Genomic DNA, 23,737 nt, shown 5'->3' on the forward strand with positions numbered 1-23,737 from the left:
GGTCAGAAATCCTCCACACACACACAAAAACATCACGTCACATGCTTGGAGGGTTTCAAGAAACTCCTCCTCGCTCATCCAGAAACAAACTCCAGCATATTCAGTGCTCAGACACGATCTGATTGTGGTCAGATGAAACAAAAAAAAAAGGTTTTTGGCAGCAATTCCACCAGATGGGTTTGGTGCAAACAAGGATAAAATGTACCCTATGCCCACAGTTAAAAATACAGCTGAATCTTTAATGTTGTGGCCCGAGTCCTGGACATCTTGTTCGGACACTGTATAATGGATTCTAGCAAATACCTAAAGATAAAAAATCAAAACCTGACGTCCTCTGTTAGAAATCTTATAATGGGCCGTTGTTGGATCTTCCATCAGGACAATGATTCAAAACAAACATCAAAATCAACACACAAATGTGTCACTGAGCACAAAATGAAGCTTCTGCTGTGGTTGCTCCAGTTCCTTAACCTGAACCCTATAGATGATGAGTGGGGTGAACTGAAGAGAAGACCCACCGACATGGAGCTGGGAATCGGACGGATCTGGAGGGATTCTGTATGAAGGAATGATCTATTGTCTGGTGTTCTCCATACTCATCAGGCATTACAGGAGAAAACTCAGCGGTTATCTTGGCAAAATGAGGTTGCAAAAAGTGTTAATAAAAGGGTGCTATTAATTGTGAATTAAAAACATTATTTTCATAAAGAGATTTTCCTGGCATTTTCAATTCTTTTACTTCAGTGAAAGGTTAGATTATTTTTGTGAATTTGTTCAATAAAAGATCAAACAAATTAGCAATGCAGATTAATTTTTTACCGGCTTCTTTGTTTCTGTCATTTACTAAGGGAGCCAATAGTTCTGACCCTAAATATAAGTCATCAAGGATCCGTTAAAATAATCAAAAGTGACAGTAAAGACATTGCTAATGTTAATTCTTCAAATAAATGCTGTTCTTTAGAACTTCCTACACAGTAAAAAATAAAAACGGAAAATGTACTGGTAGTTTTCTGCCAGTTAATTATCCAGTAATTTTACGGACATTTCCGTTAACCCTTAAAACAGGAACTAATGCAATTTGTAATTCAAAAGAAAAACACCTGTAAATTCCTTTTTTATTTCAACAAAAATATTAAGCAGAACAAATGTTTTTGACATTGATATAAGGAATGCTGCTTGAGCATCAAATCATTATATTTGAATGATTTCTGAAGAGCCATGTGACACTGAAGACTGGAGTAATGATGCTTCATATAGTTTAACTATAGTAAAAGTTATTTTACATTGTAATATTTCACCATATTTCCGTTTTAATAGTAGTTTTGGATGCAGCCTTGATGAGACCCCCCAAAAAATCAATTCATTTAAAGAACTAGGCTTTCCATATCAAAAGAATGGACATTATTTATTATTATGTATTGTTTTTACAGTGAATTATACAAGAGAAACTCAAAAGGAATATTCAAATAAACCAAATTGATGTTAACTCAAGAAGTGTGTAGCTTATATGTATATATGCATGTGTGTTTGTTCTCTTGATGTTACACATTTTGATAACCCTGAGAGAGAAAACTGAGTGTCACTTTACAGGAATCTATAAAGATGAGAGACGCTTCAAACTGTGAAAGTGCTTTCAAAATGTATTTGGTTAAGAAAAATTGCCTTAAAAAAAGAGGATGTCCTCATGTGATGTCAACCCTTTGAAAATGCTGACATGACTTTCAGTTCACTCTGTACAGGTCTAAAGAGAGAACTGAACCTTTAGGACTGTTTGCCATAGACACATGAATCTCCAGTGCAACATTTATGTGATGAGTAAGAAATCAGCAAATAAGGTGTTTGTTAATAATCCATTTCATGCTTTACAGTATATCTTTAAATAAATGCAACCAGGCAGGAAGTGTTAATGATTAATGACGCATTATCTGCCTATTCAGCATAGTCTCATTTTGAATTTAATTGCACATTTTTGGTTAAATTCAATATTCAAACTGCCTGTGATTAATAAATGCAGATATAACAGACGTTAATGGTTAATTAAAACCTGCACCCAGAGACAAGGATCTCACTCAAAAGAAAGTTCATAAGATTATTTTTTATTTCAATATAACTTTTTGGTGAACTGAACCAGAATTATATAACATCACCATTATAAATCATATATTATATTTATGCTTTTTCTTTCAAAATGGCAAAATGTGATTGACAAAATGGCAAGTAATATCATGGATTGTTTCCTCCCACTGTATTTGCTTAGTAACAGTCCTAAAAACTTGTACCGAACACCCATTTTAAGCGCTGTGCGTAAAATAATATCGTCCACTGTAATGTGTGGCGTCATGCAAAATGTCAAGCGCGCTGAAGCAATAAGTCTTGCCACAGTCAACAACAAAAAAAGCAATGAATGTACAAATGCATTTAAGAGTGCTTATCCACAGAAAATAAAATAGAAGTTCAGTAAAATCACCTTTTGGGAACTACATAAATTCTTTTTATATGACACTGGCGGCTTAGTTTCACTTTCAAAAGTGATTCAAGCATAAATATTCTTTTTTAATTTTATCAAACATTTTAAATGTTAGAGACAAAAGGTATAATTATTCTCCAACAATGTCACATCCTTCAAATAAAAATTGGTTTAACCCCGCAGCAAACTTCCTGAGTGAAGGAAAAAAAAAAAAAACAGGATGTCAAAAACTCATCCCTACAACTTTTCTTTCAATTAAGTGCTCTGGCTCGAAGTGCATTCGGCATTAACATAAGCATTACCATTAGCATTCTCTTTATGGCCGTGGTTGGACCCCGAAAAACAGTCCTCCGAATGAAAGTGCACAGAGATCTGGTTGTAGCAAAGCAGGGCCAGCTGCCTCTCTTCCTGACTGTAGTACAGCGAGTGAGGATGCACTTGTAGGATGTGTCTCTTGATGGTGCTGACCTTTAACGTGGCGAGCGTAGCGCCGCACACCATGCAGATTAATCCATGCCTACTGCAGTCGTAATCCATCAGGAAGTCCATCTTCCAGCGGGCCTGGTAATTGCGCCGCTGGTCCTTCCCCGGGTAGTGCCTGTGCCGCCCAGTTGTCTGTGTTACTGGTGCGGTATTTGTGCTATTATTGTCTTCTGTTTGACCTCCTTGCTCTGTGGTTTTCACAGGCGACACCGGTGTGTCAACAGCTGTGCTTGTAGTGACAGGGCCACTTTGTGGGTCTTCAGTGCCAAATAAAAGAACAAAAGAGAAACGTTATTTTCACAATGCAAAACTAATACTTCATAAACTGTCACATCAGAACCATAAGCATTTTTATTAACCAGTTAATGCTATGCTAGTCAATAGGCTCAGCTGTTAGCTTCCTAAGTAAAGGCTAACTGAAAACACAAGGAATGCGTGACTATTTTTAGGGTAGTTGGTCAATTAAAGGACATTTATGAACATTTGTAGTATTAAGTACATCATGAATATCTTTACATCTTTAAAGCAAGATAAATTTAACTGGGAAGCTAATAATCTTTAGTTTACAAGCTGTTAGCATGCTAGGTAAAGGCTAAATGAGAACACAAGATAAATTACTATTTTTAGCTTCTAGAATATAGTGTCATTTAAAAGACATTTAATTATCATATTTTCGTGATTACGTTTATTAAATATACATTACATGCTTAAAATTAGATCAATTTGTCTGAAAAGCTAAATAATAGTTTACAAGCTGTTAGCTTGCTAAAGTAAAGGCTAACTGAAACTAGGAAAGAGATCTTCCATTTGTTTTTTGCTTATGACACAATGTGATATGTAATTTAAAAGACTTTGATGAACATATTTTCATGATCATCTTGAATATAACATCCTTAAAACAAGATGCATTTACCTGTGAAGCTAAAAAAAAAAATATTTAGTTTACAATCTTAACTTGCTAAGCAAAGGCTAAATGAAAGCGCAAGATAAATGACTATTTTTAGCTTCTGGAATATAATGTAATGTCATTTTAAATAAATCAAGAATCATATTTATTTGATTAAGTTTATTAAATATATATTTACATGCTTAAAACTAGATACATTTGTGATATGTAATGTCATTTAAATGACATTGATGAACATATTTTCATGATCAAGTAGGTACATCTTGAATATCTTTACATCCTCTAGATGATACATTTACCTCAGAAGCTAATGCTTTAGTTTTCAGAGAACAATATTTTTTTATGGGAGAAGAAAAAAAATGGATGTATAAGAACTTTTGTTTCTAATTTCTGATGTTTATTTTGTTATTATGATGATTTTCTTTTTATACAAAATGAAAATTAATATGGCACTTCCATTGATACACTGTAAAAATATATTTTTTTAATAATTAAAAAATTAATTATTACAGTTGCCTTAAAATTTTGAGTTCATTGAAATTAAAATTTTGAGTTAATACAATGAAAATTTTTTGAGATTCGACAACCTTTATTAAAATATTATTAAAAGATTTTGTAAGCGCAGTGATGACGCAGTGAAACATGCCAAATAGTGCTATTTTCATGATTTATCCAGTTGTTTATGTGGTTCAGATACAATAATATCTTGAGTTTCTATTTATTAAACAAATTTCCTTCGTTGTATCAACTCAAATTTTTAATTTCAATAAACTCTAAATTAAGGCAACCAGGTTACTTACTTTTTTAAGTTAAACCAACAAAAACCAACAAAAAAATAATGTACAATGTAGTTTGTTTTTGGTCTATTTTCCTCTATATCTGATGTGTCTACAGTTGTCTGCGCTTACCATCCGCTTTCAGTGTAGCTGTGTCAATATTCTCCTCCTTCGTCCAGGCGCTGACCACAGCATCTCTCTCACTTCGGCTGAGGCCGCTTGTTTCCGGATGGCACTCCTGGATGTGCTTGCGGAAGTTGCTGACCCTCGGCACAGGCAGGTGTTCAGAGCAAACCATACAGTAGCAGAGCGGGTTATCCGGAGGACCGTACGCCACCAAATAATCCAGGCGGAGACGCCAGGGGCTCCCGTATTTCAGCCTTCTCTTTCGAGGATAATAAGGTAAAGACTGTGATCTCTGGCCAGTGTCCGGTGGATTCTCATCTCCTCTTGTGTAACTCTCTAAGTTTCCCTGAATAGGATCCTCGTTCAGAGGGAAGAAGGAGGCTGCACCATCTACGTTTATTTCTTTGGTAAGTGGTTCCGGTTTGATTTGAGGTTGTTGATTTAAATGTGATTCTGTATAACAAAAGCAAAGAAAAGCAAAAAGACATGTATTACGGTTTCTTAGAAACATGAAAAATATCTGACTGAATCCTCAAACTTAATTTTGTTTGGCTTTTTACCATGGCTAACCAATTATATTTGTAACCCAAATTTCATGTTTTTTTTTTTTATAAATATTATTCTTTATTATATTTTTTATTCAGTATCTATAATAGCACCTTTATCTGTTTATTTGGATTTACAACACCTTGTGTGTGCAATTAATCCACAACATTTTATATTTTTAATCTATTATTTACAATAGTATACAGTTTTTATATTTAGCATACAAACTCTTTTTAAATTCTGTTTTGTCTCTTACCCTCACCGTGCATCTTGGCCCAGGTCTGCAGGATGGAGTGCTTTTCCTCTGCGCTGTACAGCAGAGAGTTGGGGTGCAGATCCAGCATGTGACTTTTGATGTGATCCAGGTGCAGAGATGGCAACAGACAGCTGCATACCATACATACTAGACGGCCCTCCTCCGCCTGGTATTCCATCAGGAACTCCTGGCGGAACCAGGCGTGCAGCGAGTCGTTTAGGTATCGCTCCATCACCCGAGCTGTGGGGCCTGGGAGCTCCTGGACCGAGGAGGGCGGAGGGGATGGCGTGACCAACCCAGACTGGGCCTGAGGAGCTGGAGAAATGGCACCACCAGGCTTGTCTAGAATGACACATAGAAATAAGGTTTTTATAATCTTAATCTAAATAATAGTAATAATAAAAAAATATATCCACACACGCATATACACCGATCAGACATAACATTATGACGTGTGTTTGTCACACTTTTGCTGCCAAAACTGCCCTGACCCGTCGAGGCACGGACTCCACTAGACTCCTGAAGGTGTGCTGTGGTATCTGGTGCCAAGATGTAAGCATTAGATCCTTTAAGTCCTGTAAGTTGTGAGGTGGGGCCTCCATGGATTGGACTTGTTTGTTTAGCACATCCCACAGATGCTTGATTGGATTGAGATCTGGGGAATTTGGAGGTCAAGTCAACACCTCAAACTCATTGTTGGGCTCCTCAAACCATTCCTGAACCATTTTTGCTTTGTGGCAGGGGGCATTATCCTGCTGAAAGAGCCACTAGAGAATACCGTTTCCATCAAAGGGTGTATATGGTCTGCAACAATGCTTAGGTAGGTGGTACGTCTCTAAGTAACAGGAACAAAAGGTTTCCCGGCAGAACACTGCCCAAAGCATCACACTGCTTCCGCCATCCATGTGATGTAAAAGAAAACATGATTCATCAGAACATGCAGGCCAACTTCTTCCATTGCTCCGTGGTCCAGTTCTGTTGTTCACGTGCCCACTGTTGGTGCTTTCGGCGGTGGACAGGGGTCACCATGGGCACCCTGACTAGTCTGCAACTACACATCAAACTGCAATGCATAGTGTATTCTGACACCTTTCTTTCAGAACCAGCATGAACTTCTTGAGCAATTTGAGCTATAGTAACCCGTCTGTTTGATCGGAAACATAGCCCATCCTTCGCTCCCCACGGCATCAATAAGCCTTGGCCACCCATGACCCTGTCGCCGGTTCTCCACTGCTGTTCCTTCCTTGGAGCACTTTGATAGACACTGACCACTGCAGACCGGGAACACCGCACAAGAGCTGCAACTTTGGAGATGCTCTGACCCAGTCGTCTAACCATCACAATTTGGCCCTTGTCAAACTCACTCAAATCCTTATGCTTGCCTATTTTTTTCTGCTTCTAACACATCAACTTTGAGGACAAAATATTCACTTGCTGCCTAACATATCCCACCCACTAACAGGTGCCATGATTATGAGATAACCAGTGTTATTCACTTATATATATAGGTGATTTTTCAAACCTTAAGACTTGTTTTGTCAGGTTTCATGTTATTCAGACTTTACAAAAACACACAGAAGCACAAAGAAATATAAGCACAGACCTGTGGAGTGCCTGTCGACATCCAAAATCTCCTCTGACTCTGGAGGAGCATCTGGATCGGGGCATAACGGCTCCTGGCTGTTGTCCCGACTCAAATGACTTTCCCATCCCGACCTGATTACATCCTTATCTGACTCGGTCCACAGCAGGGAGTACGGATGCCTCTGTTTGATGTGTCTCTTGATGGTGCTTAACTTCAGCGTTGCCAGCGAACTGCCACACACCATGCAGATCATCCCTTGTCTCTGTGCGTCGAAGTCCATGAGGTACTCGCTGCGCCAGTATTCATGGTAGTAGCGGCGATGGTCTCGGCCAGGCGCAAGCTTAAATGGAGGAGGTTCCTGCGTAGATGGTCCTGGGATGGGGGATAGAAGGAAAGGGGAGTCTGTGTTCTCAGTGACACACCAGTAACTGGTGCCCGGGGAGCAAACAGAGGTGACTGGAACGTCCTGGCTGTCATGTGATGTGACACCATTGGTCATGTCCTCTTGACCTGGGGAGGACACACACAAAAAATTGTCATTCATGAATAGTAACGTATATGATATGATCAAATATGATCATTGGAAAATATGACATTGTTTTCAGGGAAATGTAAAATTAATATTAATACTCGTAAGTTGGAGATTAATATTAAAATGAAAATATATTTACACCAGCCCGTTTTGTGCATAAACATTATAAAATGTACTGTCTAACCATGTAGTACTGGACCAAAAATATTTATTTATTATTACTTAAATTGTCCTATATTTGCTTCAGTGTATCTATTTGTATGGTTTTGCATAATAAAAAAGGACTGCTGCAGAAGTTATTATTAAATGTTGTAAATGAAGGGAAACAACAAAGTCAATTCACAGACAAATATGCAATACTTTGTTATGCTATATTGTAAAATGTACAGATAATATATTTTGCATGTAATATTTAATATAAAATATTGAAAATGTTGTCATGATTAATATAAAGTGTATATTTAAGAGATTTTGCATGAATTTGTCAGCACATATTTAAATGATCATTATTAGTAGTAGTATTTTAATATTATTGCTGTTAGGCTTAAACTTGGTAGGATAGCAAAATTAGCAGTTAATTATTGAAAAATATGTGAATTAATTTGTATTTTAGAAACATTTAAAAAAGCGACTTGTCATGTTGAATATTAAATCTATTTTAAAGCCAATTTTCAAATTAATAGGACAGCATATATACAAAATAGTATTTATTTATTACGATTGCTGTTATTACTAATAATAACACTAATACTATTTAAATATTAACATTAGCCTGTTATATTATATTTTTAATTTCATACAAATATTAAAGCGAATAATAATTTAGCATAATTTTATAATAATTATTTACTGAATTAAAATGAATAATAAGGTGAGAATGTGTTATTTCCTCACTCCGCAGGCCCATTTTGAGCACAACTAGGGGGCGGCGGCATGGCTGCAGTGCCGCTGTGTTCCGCTAGATGGTGACAGCGCATCGCGTATACATATGCAGCATGGTTATTTTGCCTTTGTTTATAGTGGAGCCCGAGAGATTAGGGGCCATGCCGCTGCCTGCTATTGTTCGTCACGGGGTTTAACGCTTCAAAACACAGAGCCGTCGATCTAATGGTCAAACTTCAATGCTCACCACAACATTTACCTGCTGAGAGATCCCCCAAGTGTCCCCGCCGCGATGCCGCCTCCTCTTCCTCAGCTTTTATTATTAATGAGCGAGATTCTGTCTGCTCAGCTTTGTGCACCGACTCTTTGGACTCCGCGTCATCCATACCTGTGTTGTGTTATTTTAACGTACAGGATTCGCTTCTTTGTATTTAGAAATGTCACAACCGGAGGATTTCGTAGATGCATTCGTCGGGTGGTTGACTAAATATCTGAAACACGCACTCACCCATTACAGTGTGTGCAGTGTCTGTCTCTGCACTGGAGCCTCACCGCTGTTTGCTTTTTGCTTTAAGTAAACTTAACTTTGCGTGACGATACAAGTCGCGTTTAGATCGAAGTTGGAGGAACGATCTGTCAAATGGTCGGTGACTTTAGGCGGTCTCCTGATTGTATTTAGATGTTCAGCTTGTCTTCAGGGTGGAGAGCCGAGCTAGGGGCCCCTGGGGCTCCTTTAGGGGCTCCTGGGTAAATTTAAAGAGACAGTAGCGGCTGTGATGTAGTGACGGGTGCACCACGGGGGCCCTTTTTGTTGTCTTGATATTTTATTTTACACCAGACTGTAAACAAACGTATGCATTTTGTGCAATTCAATTATTTCATTAATCATAAAATGTGATTAAATATGCTATATTTTCTTTTGCAATTATGCTGTACCATATATATGCCTATATAATTTATAAAATGCCTTTCTCACATTTCAAAGCACAACCAAATAAAAGGGGAAACATCTTAATAATATGAAAAGAAAAAAAATAAAGAAATGTGCATTGTGAAAATCAATCATTCTCATTTCTCGCATCTGGATGTTTAAACATTTTAGTTTATTTTGTATTACATTATCACCACATAAAAGAAAAACATGATGTATAAACTACATTCTAGAAAAATGCACAGACTCCTCACTCCCAAAAAACAATTAGCCTACGTTTGCATTTAAAGAACAGAAAATATGCACGAATGAAGTGCAAATGACGTAGGATTATTGGCTAATTACTGTTAATGAAATAAATGTTTTTCTAACGCTATTCTTTAAATGCAAAACGTAAGCGAATGGTTTTTTAGGGAGTGAGGGACGCTATTGCTTTAAGAATCTATCCGCACATGCTGTAAAAGCTCCTACATCCTGGTACTTTCACCGTTGTCAAGGCACCGATAGAAAGAAGGTCCAACGGGAAGAGACTGCAGTGTCCTGAGACTGAGCCTAAAGAAAGTTGCGTGTCACCACCAGGTAAAACAAACGCATGCTTCGCGCTCGGTGTTGTCTTGTCGCAGAGTGCGTTCACTATAAACACACGACACGCGCCGTTAGACAGATAGACAAACAGACAGACAGGAGCTCGTGATGGCAGATGGGTAAGACAACATTGTCTCTGTCCTACACTGGAAATAGGGACAAGCGTGCTCAGTAAAATAACTCCTTTGTATATAGGATGTCTTTTATATCGACTTTTAAAACATATTTACATTTTTGAACAAATTTTGAAGTATGTAATGTGACATCAAAACGCCGGAGTTGGGTAGAGACCTGGTAAAGACTCACAACAAAAAACATCAGCCTGTGATTGTGAGACGAGATTTAAAGTGACAGCAACACGTTTATCCCCTCTTTAAGCTTTGTTTGAGTTACTACACATTTCATTAATATTAGCATATTTATATTATTTCAGTTCAGTTCGTTTTATAAATGGATCTTTAGCAATGCATAGCAGTTGTAGTCATTCATATTAGCCTATACAACGGCTTAAAGAAATGGTTAACCACAAAAAATAAAACAACTGTTATCATTTACTCAAACCCACGTCATTCCAAACCAGTTAGACTCTTGTTCATCTTTGAAACACAAATGAAGATATTTTTTAATTAAAGAGTTAGTTCACTCAAAAATTAAAATTATTTCATTAATTACTCACCCGCATGTCGTTGGACACCTGTACGTTCATTTTCGGATGACAAATAAATATATTTTTGTTGAAAGCTGATGGCTGAGAAAGGCTCCAGATAGGCCTCCATTGACATTCAGTACATTCCCACTCACAAGACCCATAAAAGGCACTAAAAACTTTGATACAAAGTCCATCTCACTACAGTGGCTGTACAATAATTTTACAATGTGACGAAAATAGTTATTTTGATCTTCATCGCTTTGTATGTCAATGCTTTCAACTTAAAGGGTTAGTTCACCCAAAAAGGAAATTGATGTTATTAATGCCTCAACCTAATGTCGTTCCACACCCATAAGACCTTCGTTCATCTTCAGAACACAGTTTAAGATATTTTATATTTAGTCCAAGAGTGTATCCAAGTGAATGCACACTATACTGTCCATGTCCAGAAAGGTAATAAAAACATCATCAAAGTAGTCCATATGTGACATCAGTTAGTTCATTAGAATCTCTTGAATTATCGAAAATACATTTTGGTCCAAAAATAACAAAAACTACGACTTTCAGCATTGTCTTCTCTTCCAGGTTTGGTTTTCAATACTCAAATAAAGATTCAAACGGTTATGAATCAGCGGATTGATTCATGATTCGGATTGTGCGTCAAACTGCTAAAATCACGTGACATTGGCGATCCAAATCATGAATCAATACGCTGATTCATAACCGTTTGAATCTTTATTTGGGGATTGAAAACCAAACCTGGAAGAGAAGACAGAAGATGAAGCTGAACGGAGGTCTTACGGGTGTGGAACGACATAGGGTGAGTCATTAATGATATTAATTTCATTTTTGGGTGAACTATCCCTTTAAGGCAGTGCTTAATAATGCTCCTTTTAAATGTTTATCAGGATTGCACACACACACACACAGCATGTGGGGCACATTCCCCCGGGGTCCAGACGTCCCCTTCCCCCCACATACATGCACTACTTTAGGTTGCACTTGAAATCTGGCGTTATGCACTGCATATATTGCTGGTTTTATGATAAATAGCTTGTAAGGTTCCTCATTTGTAGATTGCTTTGGATAAATGTTTCTGATTAAATGTACTCCCTTTTCTGAGTCCCAACCTGAGCTTCATGCCTGTGGAAGACTATAGAAACTCGTTCTTTCGCACTATATATATATATAATATCACAATTGAGGATTTTGTGTCCCATCCTCCAGTACAGGTGCCCTTTTACATCCACTATTTTTAAAGGAACTGTATGTAACAAATGTTTACATCCACTATTTTTAAAGGAACTATATGTAAGAAATGTATTTCAATTAATCATAAAATGGCCCTGATATGTCACTAGACATTAAGAAATCATGTTTATTTCAAATACTTATATCACTGACACCAGTAGTTCAGCCAGGATATTTGTCATTTAAAAGTTGTTGTTGCAGCCCTCAACTGATGTTGATGTTGACATGTTGTTTGGCCTGAAGCTCCACCCTCCACCTATCAACCAATCAAAAAGTCAGTAGTGTTTCTGCATCCGGGTTGCCAGATCTGCTCTAGTAACCACAGCTGCGGCTACCTACAAATGTTCCTACTGGATCCTGCAACCAATCTGGCAACCTCGAGTCAGGGGGAGAGGGGACACACCTGCAGAACCAGTTTTGGCTACAATCTTATATACACTTCATCTGCTCATATCATCTGGAATACTTCATATACAATTTTAAAAGTAAAATTCATCATTTGAATGATTTAGGTAGTTTAGGTTATTTGGGCTTTATGTAGTTCCTACACAGTTAGAAGTTATATATGGGATGTGTGTTTGCATCACTTGGCAATTGCTGATGTGTTCTGGGTGGTTGCTATAGCAGTGATATGGGTTGGCTAGCGTTGTGGTTTTGCTCAGATTTTATTATTTTGATGCTGAAGTGTAGCCTATAACTTATAGTTGAGTTAGTGAAGACTCTGAGATGATGTGTTTTACAAATTTCAGTCTCCCATCATTCATCAAGTCAAACTCATCACTTTTTTTTGTTCCCCCTACAGGTTACCTACTTATTGTTTATCAGAAAAATGTACAGTTTGCCTCAAACACTGTATTTAAAATCCATCTAAACAGAAAGACCTTGAGAGACCACTTCGCTTAAATAAAAGATGTGACCCCACCGAAATCCTGTTTAGAGCAGGTTTTGCCCTTCCTAAGAAGACATAATCCAGCAGTATGATGATGTTGTAACCAAACAGCAGCCATGTCCAGCAAGACTTTCTCTAAACGTCGTTATCAGCCAGTAGCAGAGTTTGATGATGTCACGCTCGCCCGCAAAAGGGAGTATTGGAGGAGCAAGAAAAGAGAGCAAAGGGCAAGAAAGTCATCCACCCAAAAAAAGATCGGAAATGAAAATCTGGGGTTGTGCATGTCTGTTGTTAGTGATGAACCCTTCTTGCAGATTCACAAAGTCAACAGTGATCCCTCTCTACATAATCATGACATTTCATGCAAACTGGAAGAGACCGATGCTGTTAGAAACTCTTCCAGCTCAGGTCAATCAGTATCTGAATGTATTGTGACTATGGTGCCATGCGAGAAAGAGAGATGGTTGCAAAAGACTGAGCTCAAACATGTCTTGCCTAAATTCCCAGAAATTAGCACAAATTCCCTAAAGGGTGTAACGGGCCATACAAAACTAAGGTCCTCAGTCACAGGGTCATCAAACACCAGTACATTGGATGCAGAGTTGCATCCAAACAGCAGTCATGCTCATAAAACTAAAACACGCATGTTCTCAATAAATGTCAAACGATTACCAACATCTCCACAAAGCCATGCATCCATGGTTTTACCAGTGCACAACAATCAAAATAAGCCTAAGAACTGTCTCAGACACTTGACATCTGCAGAATGTAAGGTTCACATTCGCACGGCTAAGAGAAGAACATGTGCCATTGCTTCAAAGAACAACACCAGAGTGGCTTTGACTGAAGAAGAGATAGCTGCTAAGCGTAGAGAGAACTGGCGCATTAAAAAGCGAGAACAGAGAGCAAAGCGTGCTTCAAAGCTGGCACGGAACCGAGAAGGGGGTCTAGGACAAGGACAGTCTTCCTGTATTGTGAATGCTTCATCTGATAACAGTAAGGCCTTGAGAGGAATCAACCTCAACTCTGTGAATTCCAAATGCAGTTTGCGGACAACACTACATGTTCAGGACACAAAACCAAACCGTACATCTTCTTCCAGTACTACCCAAACTCTCAACAAATCCAAAATGCTGCAATTTGCACAATCTCAAAAGAGACGTTGTCATAAGCCAACAAGGAACTCTTTCCTTGGTGCTTCCAAAGTTGAGTCTCCCGAGGATCGGCACGCCAGACAGAAGGAGTACTGGCGAATTAAAAAGCGCGAGCAGAGAGCGGCGAAAGCACGATTGAAGGAACAAGGCACTCTTAAGCATCATGGGAGACGCTACCACAACAGTTCCAATCAGATGTGTGGGGTTCAAGTGAGCAGAGCAGATGCATTTACAAGTTGTTCAGACACAATTGGTGGTTTTATCAAAGAAGATGGCACGGTGACGTTCTCCACTTCGAAGACAACAACAGATTCTTCTCTACCTCCAAGTCATAATTTTTCGAATGTGAAATGCATCGATAAGGTAGGACTTCAGGTTCAAGTAAGTTTGCCCCTTGACTATTCAGATGCTCAGCCAGTCAAAAAGCTAGTTTTCACTTCATGCAATGTTCCCAAGGCTCACCAAAACTCTTTGGTAAAGTCTATCTTAGATAAAGAAGTTAAGACTGAGAGAGCTTGTCGGGCTGCCTGTCTCAGGAGTGGTCTGCTTAGGTCAAATGTTTCAGTGTTAAAGCAGAGGAAGCAAAACAAGAAGTCAAACAAAAGGGACAGTATTACTTCATCAATTACCAAAATCGTCTGTGACTCTTCAACCAGTACCCGAACCCCTAAAAAAGAACTGATTGAGCCTCCTATACATGCTGTATTTTCCATCCCAGAAATTACTCCCTTCAACAGTGTTGAAGATGGCAAACCTTCACCCTGTCTATCCTCAGAGTCACACTTTGAACCTCCAGCAGCTGTGAACCATCATGCCACCACTCTTCAGGCTGTGGCCTCCATGAAAAAGCTTCTGGAGGAATCAGTTTGCTCACCGGAAGACACTAATGACACTGAAATACATTTTAAGTGTGCAAATCAGCCTCTTCAGCTAACTAATGATGACCTTAAATCTGAAAATGCACAACCAAATATTACTTTACAACCAAACGTCTTAGAGTGTGACATCTCAGAGAATACAAGCCTTAAAGATATTGAATTGAGTCCTCGAGCAATCATTTCTGAGGACACCAGCCATAAAAAGCCTCATAACTTCTGCCAAGAGGCTGCAGATGGACGTCATGCCTTTTCTCCAGTGGCTGTGCAACCTCAGTGCAGAAACACTGAGAAGTTCAGTGATGATGGAGCAGATCCCAAGCAGTCCTGCCCTTCACAGGCCTCGCAAAAACAGCACCTTGGTGAGAGTGATGAGCTTCAACGAAAGAGAGAGTATTGGAGGTTAATGAAGAGACAGCAGCGGGCCAGAAATGCCAACAGAGGTGCAGCCAAAAATGTAATTCTTCACAATCTGGCTCCACAGGTGAGTTGCATTTATATTTGCTTAGCATTATACAATATAAAACCAATTGTTTTAGTTTTTATAGGAATAAATATGGGGGAAAATAATTAGATTATTTAAATAATAAATTAATGCAAGTTCTCCCAGTAATGCTTACATGATGCTCAGAAAATTAAAGGAACACTCCACCATTTTTAGAAATAGAGCTTATTCAACTTCTTTCCTACATTTAGATATGTGTGCAAATGCATTTTTGTCTCAGTGCATGTCTTTTTTTAGTTTGGCAGGGTCGCCGCTAGCTTAGCTTAGCATAATGAATGGAATCCTATGTTGCCAGCTAGCATGTCCCGAGTAAAAGTTATCCCAAAAAAAACACCCACCATTACTTCTTGTGGCCTGCGTATTTACAGCGAGTGTAAATAGCGATGCAGATTAAGACTAGGTGATTTCTTAGGCAGATATTGACTTGGGACTATATTATGGGGAAGCACAGGCGAAGCAGCGATATCACGCAACACATTGCGATCGCTCAACAGCCAGAGGATGTGAGGACGAGAGCCGTGATATCTCTGCTTCGCCTGTGCTTCCCCATAATATAGTCCCAGGTCACTATCTGCCTAGGAAATCGCCTAGTCTTAATCTTCATCGCTATTTGTATTCGTGAATACGCAGACCACAAGAAGTAATGGTGGGTGTTTTTTTTGGATAACTTTTACTCGGGACATGCTAGCTGGCAACATAGGATTCCATTCATTATGCTAAGCTACGCTAGCGGCGACCCTGCCAAACTAAAACAATGCATTCACTGATACAAAAATGCATTTGCGCACATATCTAAATGTAGGAAAGAAGTTGAATAAGCCCTACTTATAAAATGGTGAAGTGTTCCTTTTAAGAATGAAATATCCCATTTGAAAAACTTTATTTATGTACATTATATTATTAGAGAACAAAATGATGTGACAACAGTCAAAGGAAACCAAAATCATCAGTAACTACACTGATATAAAGACCCTGTTTACACCTGGTATTAAGATAGGTCACAAGTAGATGAGGGAGACACAAACCCATTTACACCTGGTCGAATGTGTTTTTGACTACCTCTGGAAATATTTGGAAGTGGACAAGCTCAAAACGTTTTATACCCCATTTACACCTATATTTAGCTTCATCTTGTGAGCCGATGTACATACAAGATGTAAACAGGGCCTTACCATTATTTAAAAGCTGTATTAGTTTGATTCACTAACAAGAACTAAATCTTTAGAATAATTTCTGTAATCAAACTACACTGTTTTCACAAACTCCCCAGAAAAAAACACCCAGCACTCCTCTACTGCTAGCCACTGCTTCCACATGCAGACAGATCGCCATTCAGAAGAAAACAAGAAGGTGCACCAAACCTGCAGGTCCACAGACACAGTCTATAGATAAATCCAGAGCTAACAGAAGCCAGATTGTGGCAATGCCTAATCCACAAGATGATCCACTGGAGGTTATACGTAGAAGACGCATGCAATGGAGGATCAAGAAACAAGAGCAGAGAGCTAGAAAAGCAGCAAATGAGAGAAAGCTACGACAGCCAACGCTCCCTCCACAAGGCCAGGCTTCGGTAATGATTTTTTTTACCTTATAGATTTAATTTTATTAATATACAGTACCATCCATAATATATATAATTTATTTTATTTTTTATTAATATTTTTATTCAGCAAGGATGCATTAAATGGATCAAATGGTACAGTGAAGACATTTATAATGTTACCAAAGATTTGTATATAAAATAAATGTTCTATTCATCAAAAAAATCCTGAAAATCGAGATCTTGTTACACTGAAGACTGGAGTAATGCTGCTGAAAATTCAGCTTTGACATCAGGAATAAATTGCATTTTAAAATATGTTCATAATATTACAGTTTTACTCTACTTTTGATCAAATTTCAAATTATAAATCCATAGAAATCATACCGATTCCAAACTTTTGAACGGTAGTCTAATTGCAGATAGAGAAAGGCCCACAAATAAAAACACAATCATTTCAAAACCACAGTAGCATCCCCCTCATTTACAGATTGTTCTGAAAGCAAAAAACAGACAAAAGTGCAGCACTGCTGTGAGTTTGAGTGGGACTGCGATACCCACGCACTCATCCCACTGATCGTGCGTTTGTTTGCTTTTGTGACAGATCTGTTGAACTAGTTTGGGGTTTGCACAGCGCTGTGCAAACCGATCTGCTCTTTCCTATCAGGGGCTCACGCATGTAAATGGATCATCATTTACTCATCCTGTCGTTTCAAACCTACATGATTTCCTTTCTTCTACTAAACACAAAAAAGTTTCAATTATTTTTGCCCATACAATACAAGTCAACAATTGGACTCCACTGACTTTCATCGTATGAACAAAAAAAATTTCACACTGTCTTTTGTGGTCCAAAGAAAGAAAGTCATACAGGTTTGGAATTACATGAGTGTGAGTTTACACTGACTTCCAAACACCAGAGTATACCAAAACCCTGTTATAATAACACCGCATGCTTTATGTCCCCTGGGGGCCCCAGCTATATCTCAGCACCAGAATTTCACAGACACATGGGGGTTGGCTCTTTTGAATTGGAGCAGTGTTCACAGGGCCCCATGTGGGGCCCCAGCCATACCTCAGCACCAGAATATCACAGAAACATTTTGGAGGCCTGTTTTGACTTGGGGCCGTGTACAGAGGCCATGTGTGAGGCCCTAGTGCCTCCAGGCACATATGTGCTGTGGTTTTACTGTAGAGACATGGAAAACATAAGAAGAATTTTCAGGACAACGCGGTGGTGACGAGTTTTGTAATTGATTAGAAGTCCAATAATAAATGGTCATGTTTTGCTTCAAAATGCATATCTGAAATTAGCATGTAAAAGACATGAACATGTGTGCCTCAGTGTTGTATGCTGATTAAGATTACTTTTACGTTATATAAAGATGGTGACCAGAGTTTTTCTACCAAGTAACTTGACCTGAGAATTTGCAAGGAAGGAGGCCCTTTTAACTTTTTTTCTCCTTATGAGTTGGGCCTCTTATGCACGGTTCCTTCTCCTTGTGCAATTTAAATGTAAGGGTTAAATTCGACAATTACTGTAGATTAAAGAAAAGTGTCTTAAGCGCTGTGGCAAAAATAACTAGACTTCTAGGCTGTGTAGCAGTTTAACTTAACCTCACACTAGGCATCAGTTATAGGGGTTCTCACACATGACAATAAATATGTTTTGCGTTTTGGTCACACATCTCCTAAGAGTGTCAGATTACTTTTTCCTTCTCTTATTGTGGGGCACCAGCCAGGAATGTTGATGTTTACCTTGACAGTAAAGATTATTTATTAACTAGCATCAGCTATATAAAGTCCTATGTAAATCAGAAATTCAAATACTGATAATGTACAACTTTGCCAAGGTCTGTGGAAAGAGGTTTGCTTAAATGTTATTTTGTATGATGGTGGTGACGTGTTCCACTGGTTGATCTGGGTAACAATGCTGTGCGGAAAGGAGAAGGAATCTGTTTTTAAAATCTGGAACATGCAGATGAGGCCCTAAAGTAGGTGCTTAACAATTTCCTTAACAATCTGGAACATGTAGACAAAGGTGCATTGGACGGTCAGAGCTTAACCTTATTGAAAATGTGTTTTCTGTCTCTTGAGATGTAGAACTTGGTCAGTTGACTTTTGGCAATGTTTTGAACAGGGGTACCGCTAGGGTTTCTGGGCCCCCCTGACTAATTTGTACTCCGGGCTCCAAGGCTTAAGCCAAGGCCATAGCTGGTTGATTGGAGGGTTGGGAGTATAAACATAAAACCTTCAAAATTTGTGTTTTTAATATGTGCGTGTGTGTAATGTGCATTGAGGATAAAGATAGTCAAGCATCATCAAGTTATGTTTACCACACACCTTATTTTACTCTAAAATTGAATTTTTTTAAAAATAAAAACCCATAAGAAAAGCATTGTGCAGTGAGTCAGAACTGTGATGTACCGCACCCCTTTGAGCGTCTTAAAGGGCCATACACACATGGACTTGACACAGTCTGAAGGCATTCATTGTAGCGTGCTTCTAAACAGATTATTGTGCAATGAGACCATTTAAATGCCAAAATCATACTGGAAAGTATGAAGCTCTGCTGGGCCACCTGTGTGACCAGGGCCCTTAGAATCTTCCTAATTCACCCCCTACCCCCCCACCACACCCCTTACTGCACCCCTGGTTCTGAACCGAGTCCAAGCATGATGGAAAAAGATTAAACTGTCATGCATGCATTAATCACTGATCACATTGCAAAAAATGCTTTTATTACTTAGTATTTTTGTCTTGTTTCTAGTCCAAACATCTAAAAAAAACTTTAAAACTAGAAGTATTTACTAGACAAGCAAAAGTAACTAAATAATCTGCCAATGGGGTAAGAAAAATAATCTTAATTCAAACAGAAAACAAGATTATTTTTCTTACCCCATTGGCAGATTATTTAGCTTATTTTAAGCAGAAACTCTCTTAATTTTGAGTTATTTTTTCCCCAAAAAAAGATAATAATTTGTATTTGTCTAGTAAATGTTTCTTAATGTAAGAATTTTTAGATATTTTGACTAGAAACAAGACAAAAATACTAAGTAAGAAAATCATTTTTTGCAGTACACCTTCTTTATTCCACTCTGCTCATGTTATTATGAAAATATTTGCACATTCGAATGCTCAGGTGAGATGACGTTTAAAAAAAAAAGTAGCCTTCCGTCTATGCCGTCATGACTTCTTTGCTTGCTTTCATCACTTTTGGCCTTATTCTCGTGCACTGACTCGTTTGCTAAACTGAACAGCCAATCCGAATTCTCTCTCTCTCTTACCGACGGCCTGATGCCGTTTCTACAATGGCGTTCCTTCTCAGATGACGTCAGTTTGTTGGCTTGGGTTTGAATATCCTTAACCTCTCCCCTCCAACCGTTAGTCTGCTATGAGCGAGAGATGGAGTCAGAGAATGAGGAATGAGGAGCTCCTCTTCAGGAGGAGCGCTGAAGTCAAACTCTGCCCTCTATTCAATATTCCCTTTCACTTGGAAATACGTCACAGCACTCAAGAAAACTCCCATGCTACGTCTGGTTCACTGGAACTTTGAGGTATCTGGCAGTTGTCCTAACATCCTTATCTCATATGTTGGACATTTGTTTGCGCTAATCCACAGAGATCCAATTAAAATATAGCAAACTTTTCTCCCTGTTCCAGTCAGAGAGGGGCCCCATCATAAAACTGGGCCCTGCAATATGCTGTTTATATACAGCTACTTCATCTTGCATTTACATAATGAACTTCCAAGGAGCATGTTTAAGATTAGTTGTTGCCATTCTCTGACTACAGTTGATGTTTTGGAAAATTCAGTCAATGTACATTTTCTTTACTACAACTTTCTTTTTTTTCTTTTCTTTTTTTTCCTAGGGTCAGAAAAACACCAGTGTCCGCTCAGTTGTTGAGAGGTGAGTAGTTGTCATTTTGTTTAATGTAATGCATTGCTGTTTAAAAGTTAAGAGTAAGAATGATATAAACCTGATTCCAAAAAAGTTGGGACACTGTACAAGACAATAGAATGTAATGTGGAAGTTTCAAATATGAATATTTTATTCAGAATATAACAGATTGCATATCAAATGTTTAAACTGAGAAAATGTATCATTTTAAAGGAAAGATAAGTTGAATTTCATGGCATCAACACATCTCAAAAAATTTGGGACAAGGCCACGTTTACCACTGTGTGGCATCCCCTCTTCTTTTTTATTACAGTCTGCAAACGTCTGGGGACTGAGGAGACAAGTTGTTCAAGTTTAGGATAGGAATGTTGTCCCATTCTTGTCTAATACAGGCTTCTAGTTGCTCAACTGTCTTAAGTCTTCTTTGTCGCATCTTCCTCTTTATGATAACCCAAATGTTTTTAATGGGAATTGGGGTATTGGTGATCCTCTGCCCATCTGGACTTCTGAGAGACCCTGCCACCCTGAGGCTCTTTTTATACCCAATCATGTTGCCAGTTGACCTAATAAGTTGCAAATTGGTCCTCCAGCTGTTCCTTATATGTACATTTAACTTCTCCAGCCTCTTATTGCTACCCGTCCCAACTTTATTGTAATGTGTAGCTCTCATAAAAACCAAAATGAGCCAATATTTGGCATGACATTTTTTTATGGAATGTATGCATGCAATGTATGTAGGTGAAAATTATCATATGCTCATCAAGAATAATAAATCTGATTAAAACAAAGACAGAAATATTGTGACATATTAAAATTTTAAGGTAATTTATTCCTCTAATGTCAAAGCTGAATTTTCAGCATCATTACTCCAGTCTTCAGTGCCACATGATCCTTCAAAAATCATTCTAATATGCAGAATTTTTGCTTAAGAAACATTATTAATGTTGAAAACGATTGTGCCGTTTAATGTTTTTTGTGGAAATGGTGATGCTTCATTTATTTATTTTTTTTGCTTATGTCTTCACTGTCACCTTTAATATATTGACACCCATGACATATTTGAGTATCAAAATTAATGTTGGTTTCTTTTCCAAACAGCATAAAATCAGAAGACCAATTAGGCTGCTTAGCAAAGCCATGTCAAACTGCATTTAAAGGTTTTTTTAAATTTTCTAATACATCTAATATCTAACACTATTACAGTTTGCCAAACAGTTTAAATGATTATCTGTTAACTGATATTACCATTTCTTTTATCACATTTTTAGAGGAGTCACCAAATTATGCAATGGAAGGACCTTTATCACAGGCCGAGTGGAGAAACCTCTACCTCATGGACCCTGATCCTGTCAGCCTGATGTTGGTGTGTATGGTTTGTGGAGAGCAGCTGTACTGGGAAGGAGTGTACAGTTTGGAAGGAGTGAAGGCTCACATTGAGGAGGTGCATCCTAATACACAATCATTGGGGGACCTTGAACGTCAAGGCATTCTAGATGCCTGGGATAAACAGGTGGCTGTCCGTGAGCACTTCATTACCCACCGGTTTAAACAGTGATGCAGAGCTCCTGCGGTTAGCAGGGAAATCTTACTTTCAGTCTGGATTAGACAATTAAAAAGCCTAATTTTTTTCTGAACAGTTTCAACTGCCCGGTTAAAACAAGGCACTTTGAGTGAACTGACAGATGACAGTCGAGATGAAACGCATTTCACTCATTCTGCTGCATTAACTGCCTTTAAGAACCAGAGCTGAGCCAAGGACTGGCTGATTTGTTTATTATGGGTATTGCTTTTGTTCCAGTATTTCTCGATTGTTTAAACACATTTTCTGAAAGCTTGCCTCAAAGTCCAAGAACTCTACAGACAAATCAAAAAACACACACAATGGGCAAAACACCTCAACTCTCCTGCAAAATTAAACTTCACAAAACAATGTTATTTCTTCTTAAAATGGTATTTTGTTTTCAAATGATACACACAAACCATCCTATGAATAGACATTTATAAGAACCCAGTATTTGTGTGTAAACAATTGAGAAAACTGTAAACACATTCCAGTAGTACACTAAATATATACTATATTTATCATTTGTTCAACTGAAACCTTACACGTGGCTGTGTGTAAAGATTCAGTTGTCTTACAAATTGGAAGTACTGTCGGTTTTGTTATATTCCTATGTAGTAGATTAATATCTTTCTTAGTGAGAGGAGAATATTGAAATGTTGATTGAACCCTTTTCTTGCTGATCATGTGCTACTGTGCCTCATTAAATGCACTTTCAAATTCTGGTAATATTCAGAACCATGTAGGACCTTTAAACGAGGTACAGAATAAGGAAATTCTTACATGCACAAACAACTGGAATATATAAGATTTTCTTTTGACCCTGTGTTTCCAGTATCTGTACAGATGTGCAGTACACTTCTCAAAAATGTTGCAATTTTCTTTTCGTGATAAATTGTTGCACTGCATAATGTATATATTAATTTGACATCTTTATTTTATACTTCATCCATTTAACTATTTTTACTTTCCATAAAGGTGATTTTTTTTTTTTCTGTCTGAATATTGATTATTCTCCCTCATGACGGTTTATGCTGGGCAAATATCTACTACAATTTGAAATCAGTTCCTTGTAATAAATTACTAGTCAACCGGCTAACTTATCTGTGGTGTTAAGTGCTATACACACAGACAGGTTTGAAAAAGCACACGGATGAGTTTGTTAGTCTTTACAATCTAAGCCAAGGACAAGTCAAATTTGTAATAAATTGTTTCCCTCTTCAGTCCACATCTGTTGTATCTAATAAACCTTTTTACACCTTTTGTTTGCTTGTAAACATTTAAAATGCGCTAATTTGCTTCCCATGCCTTTATATGCACCTTTTTATGACTAAA

General features: G+C 38.0%; 2 protein-coding genes and 1 long non-coding RNA gene across 4 annotated transcripts; 2 read left to right on the plus strand and 1 right to left on the minus strand.

Moving 5' to 3' along the window:
• Positions 1 to 2,121: 2,121 nt before the first annotated feature.
• zfta (zinc finger translocation associated) lies at positions 2,122 to 9,480 on the minus strand. 2 transcript variants are annotated; one of them, XM_067451989.1, is made up of 5 exons: positions 8,808 to 9,480; positions 7,165 to 7,656; positions 5,562 to 5,903; positions 4,766 to 5,212; positions 2,122 to 3,207 (listed from the first exon to the last, which is right to left on the minus strand). In XM_067451989.1, the coding sequence occupies exons 1-5, from the start codon at positions 8,944 to 8,946 to the stop codon at positions 2,723 to 2,725; spliced, it is 1,905 nt and encodes a 634-aa protein (XP_067308090.1). In that variant the 5' UTR covers positions 8,947 to 9,480; the 3' UTR covers positions 2,122 to 2,722. The 2 variants fall into 2 exon arrangements, with proteins under 2 accessions (XP_067308090.1, XP_067308091.1); XM_067451990.1 differs by having other exon boundaries at positions 8,820 to 9,475.
• Positions 9,481 to 9,758: 278 nt separating this feature from the next.
• Positions 9,759 to 21,176, plus strand: si:dkey-28a3.2 (uncharacterized). Its single transcript, XM_067437352.1, has 5 exons — positions 9,759 to 10,070; positions 12,779 to 15,378; positions 16,670 to 16,969; positions 20,813 to 20,850; positions 21,155 to 21,176. Exons 2-5 carry the CDS (start codon positions 12,982 to 12,984, stop codon positions 21,174 to 21,176), a joined length of 2,757 nt encoding a protein of 918 aa, XP_067293453.1. The 5' UTR covers positions 9,759 to 10,070; positions 12,779 to 12,981.
• Positions 21,177 to 21,863: 687 nt separating this feature from the next.
• On the plus strand, positions 21,864 to 23,665 carry LOC137077842 (uncharacterized). Its single transcript, XR_010905273.1, has 2 exons — positions 21,864 to 21,998; positions 22,110 to 23,665. It is a non-coding gene; the product is annotated as an uncharacterized lncRNA (long non-coding RNA).
• The last annotated feature ends 72 nt before the right edge of the window (positions 23,666 to 23,737 follow it).

This window comes from Pseudorasbora parva, chromosome 1 (assembly GCF_024679245.1).
Source record: "Pseudorasbora parva isolate DD20220531a chromosome 1, ASM2467924v1, whole genome shotgun sequence".
Taxonomy (NCBI): domain Eukaryota; kingdom Metazoa; phylum Chordata; class Actinopteri; order Cypriniformes; family Gobionidae; genus Pseudorasbora; species Pseudorasbora parva.

Excerpts from the sequence above, each read along its gene's own strand:
- zfta (XM_067451989.1), bottom strand. The coding sequence starts at position 8,946 with ATGGATGACGCGGAGTCCAAAGAGTCGGTGCACAAAGCTGAGCAGACA. Across the intron at positions 7,657-8,807 it reads CTCAGCAGGTAAATGTTGTG|GTCAAGAGGACATGACCAAT; the intron begins GTGAGCATTGAA and ends TGTCCTCCCCAG. Across the intron at positions 5,904-7,164 it reads TGTCGACAGGCACTCCACAG|ACAAGCCTGGTGGTGCCATT; the intron begins GTCTGTGCTTAT and ends GTGTCATTCTAG.
- si:dkey-28a3.2 (XM_067437352.1), top strand. The coding sequence starts at position 12,982 with ATGTCCAGCAAGACTTTCTCTAAACGTCGTTATCAGCCAGTAGCAGAG. Across the intron at positions 16,970-20,812 it reads CTCCACAAGGCCAGGCTTCG|GGTCAGAAAAACACCAGTGT; the intron begins GTAATGATTTTT and ends TTTTTTTCCTAG. Across the intron at positions 20,851-21,154 it reads GTCCGCTCAGTTGTTGAGAG|TCTGCAAACGTCTGGGGACT; the intron begins GTGAGTAGTTGT and ends TTTTTATTACAG.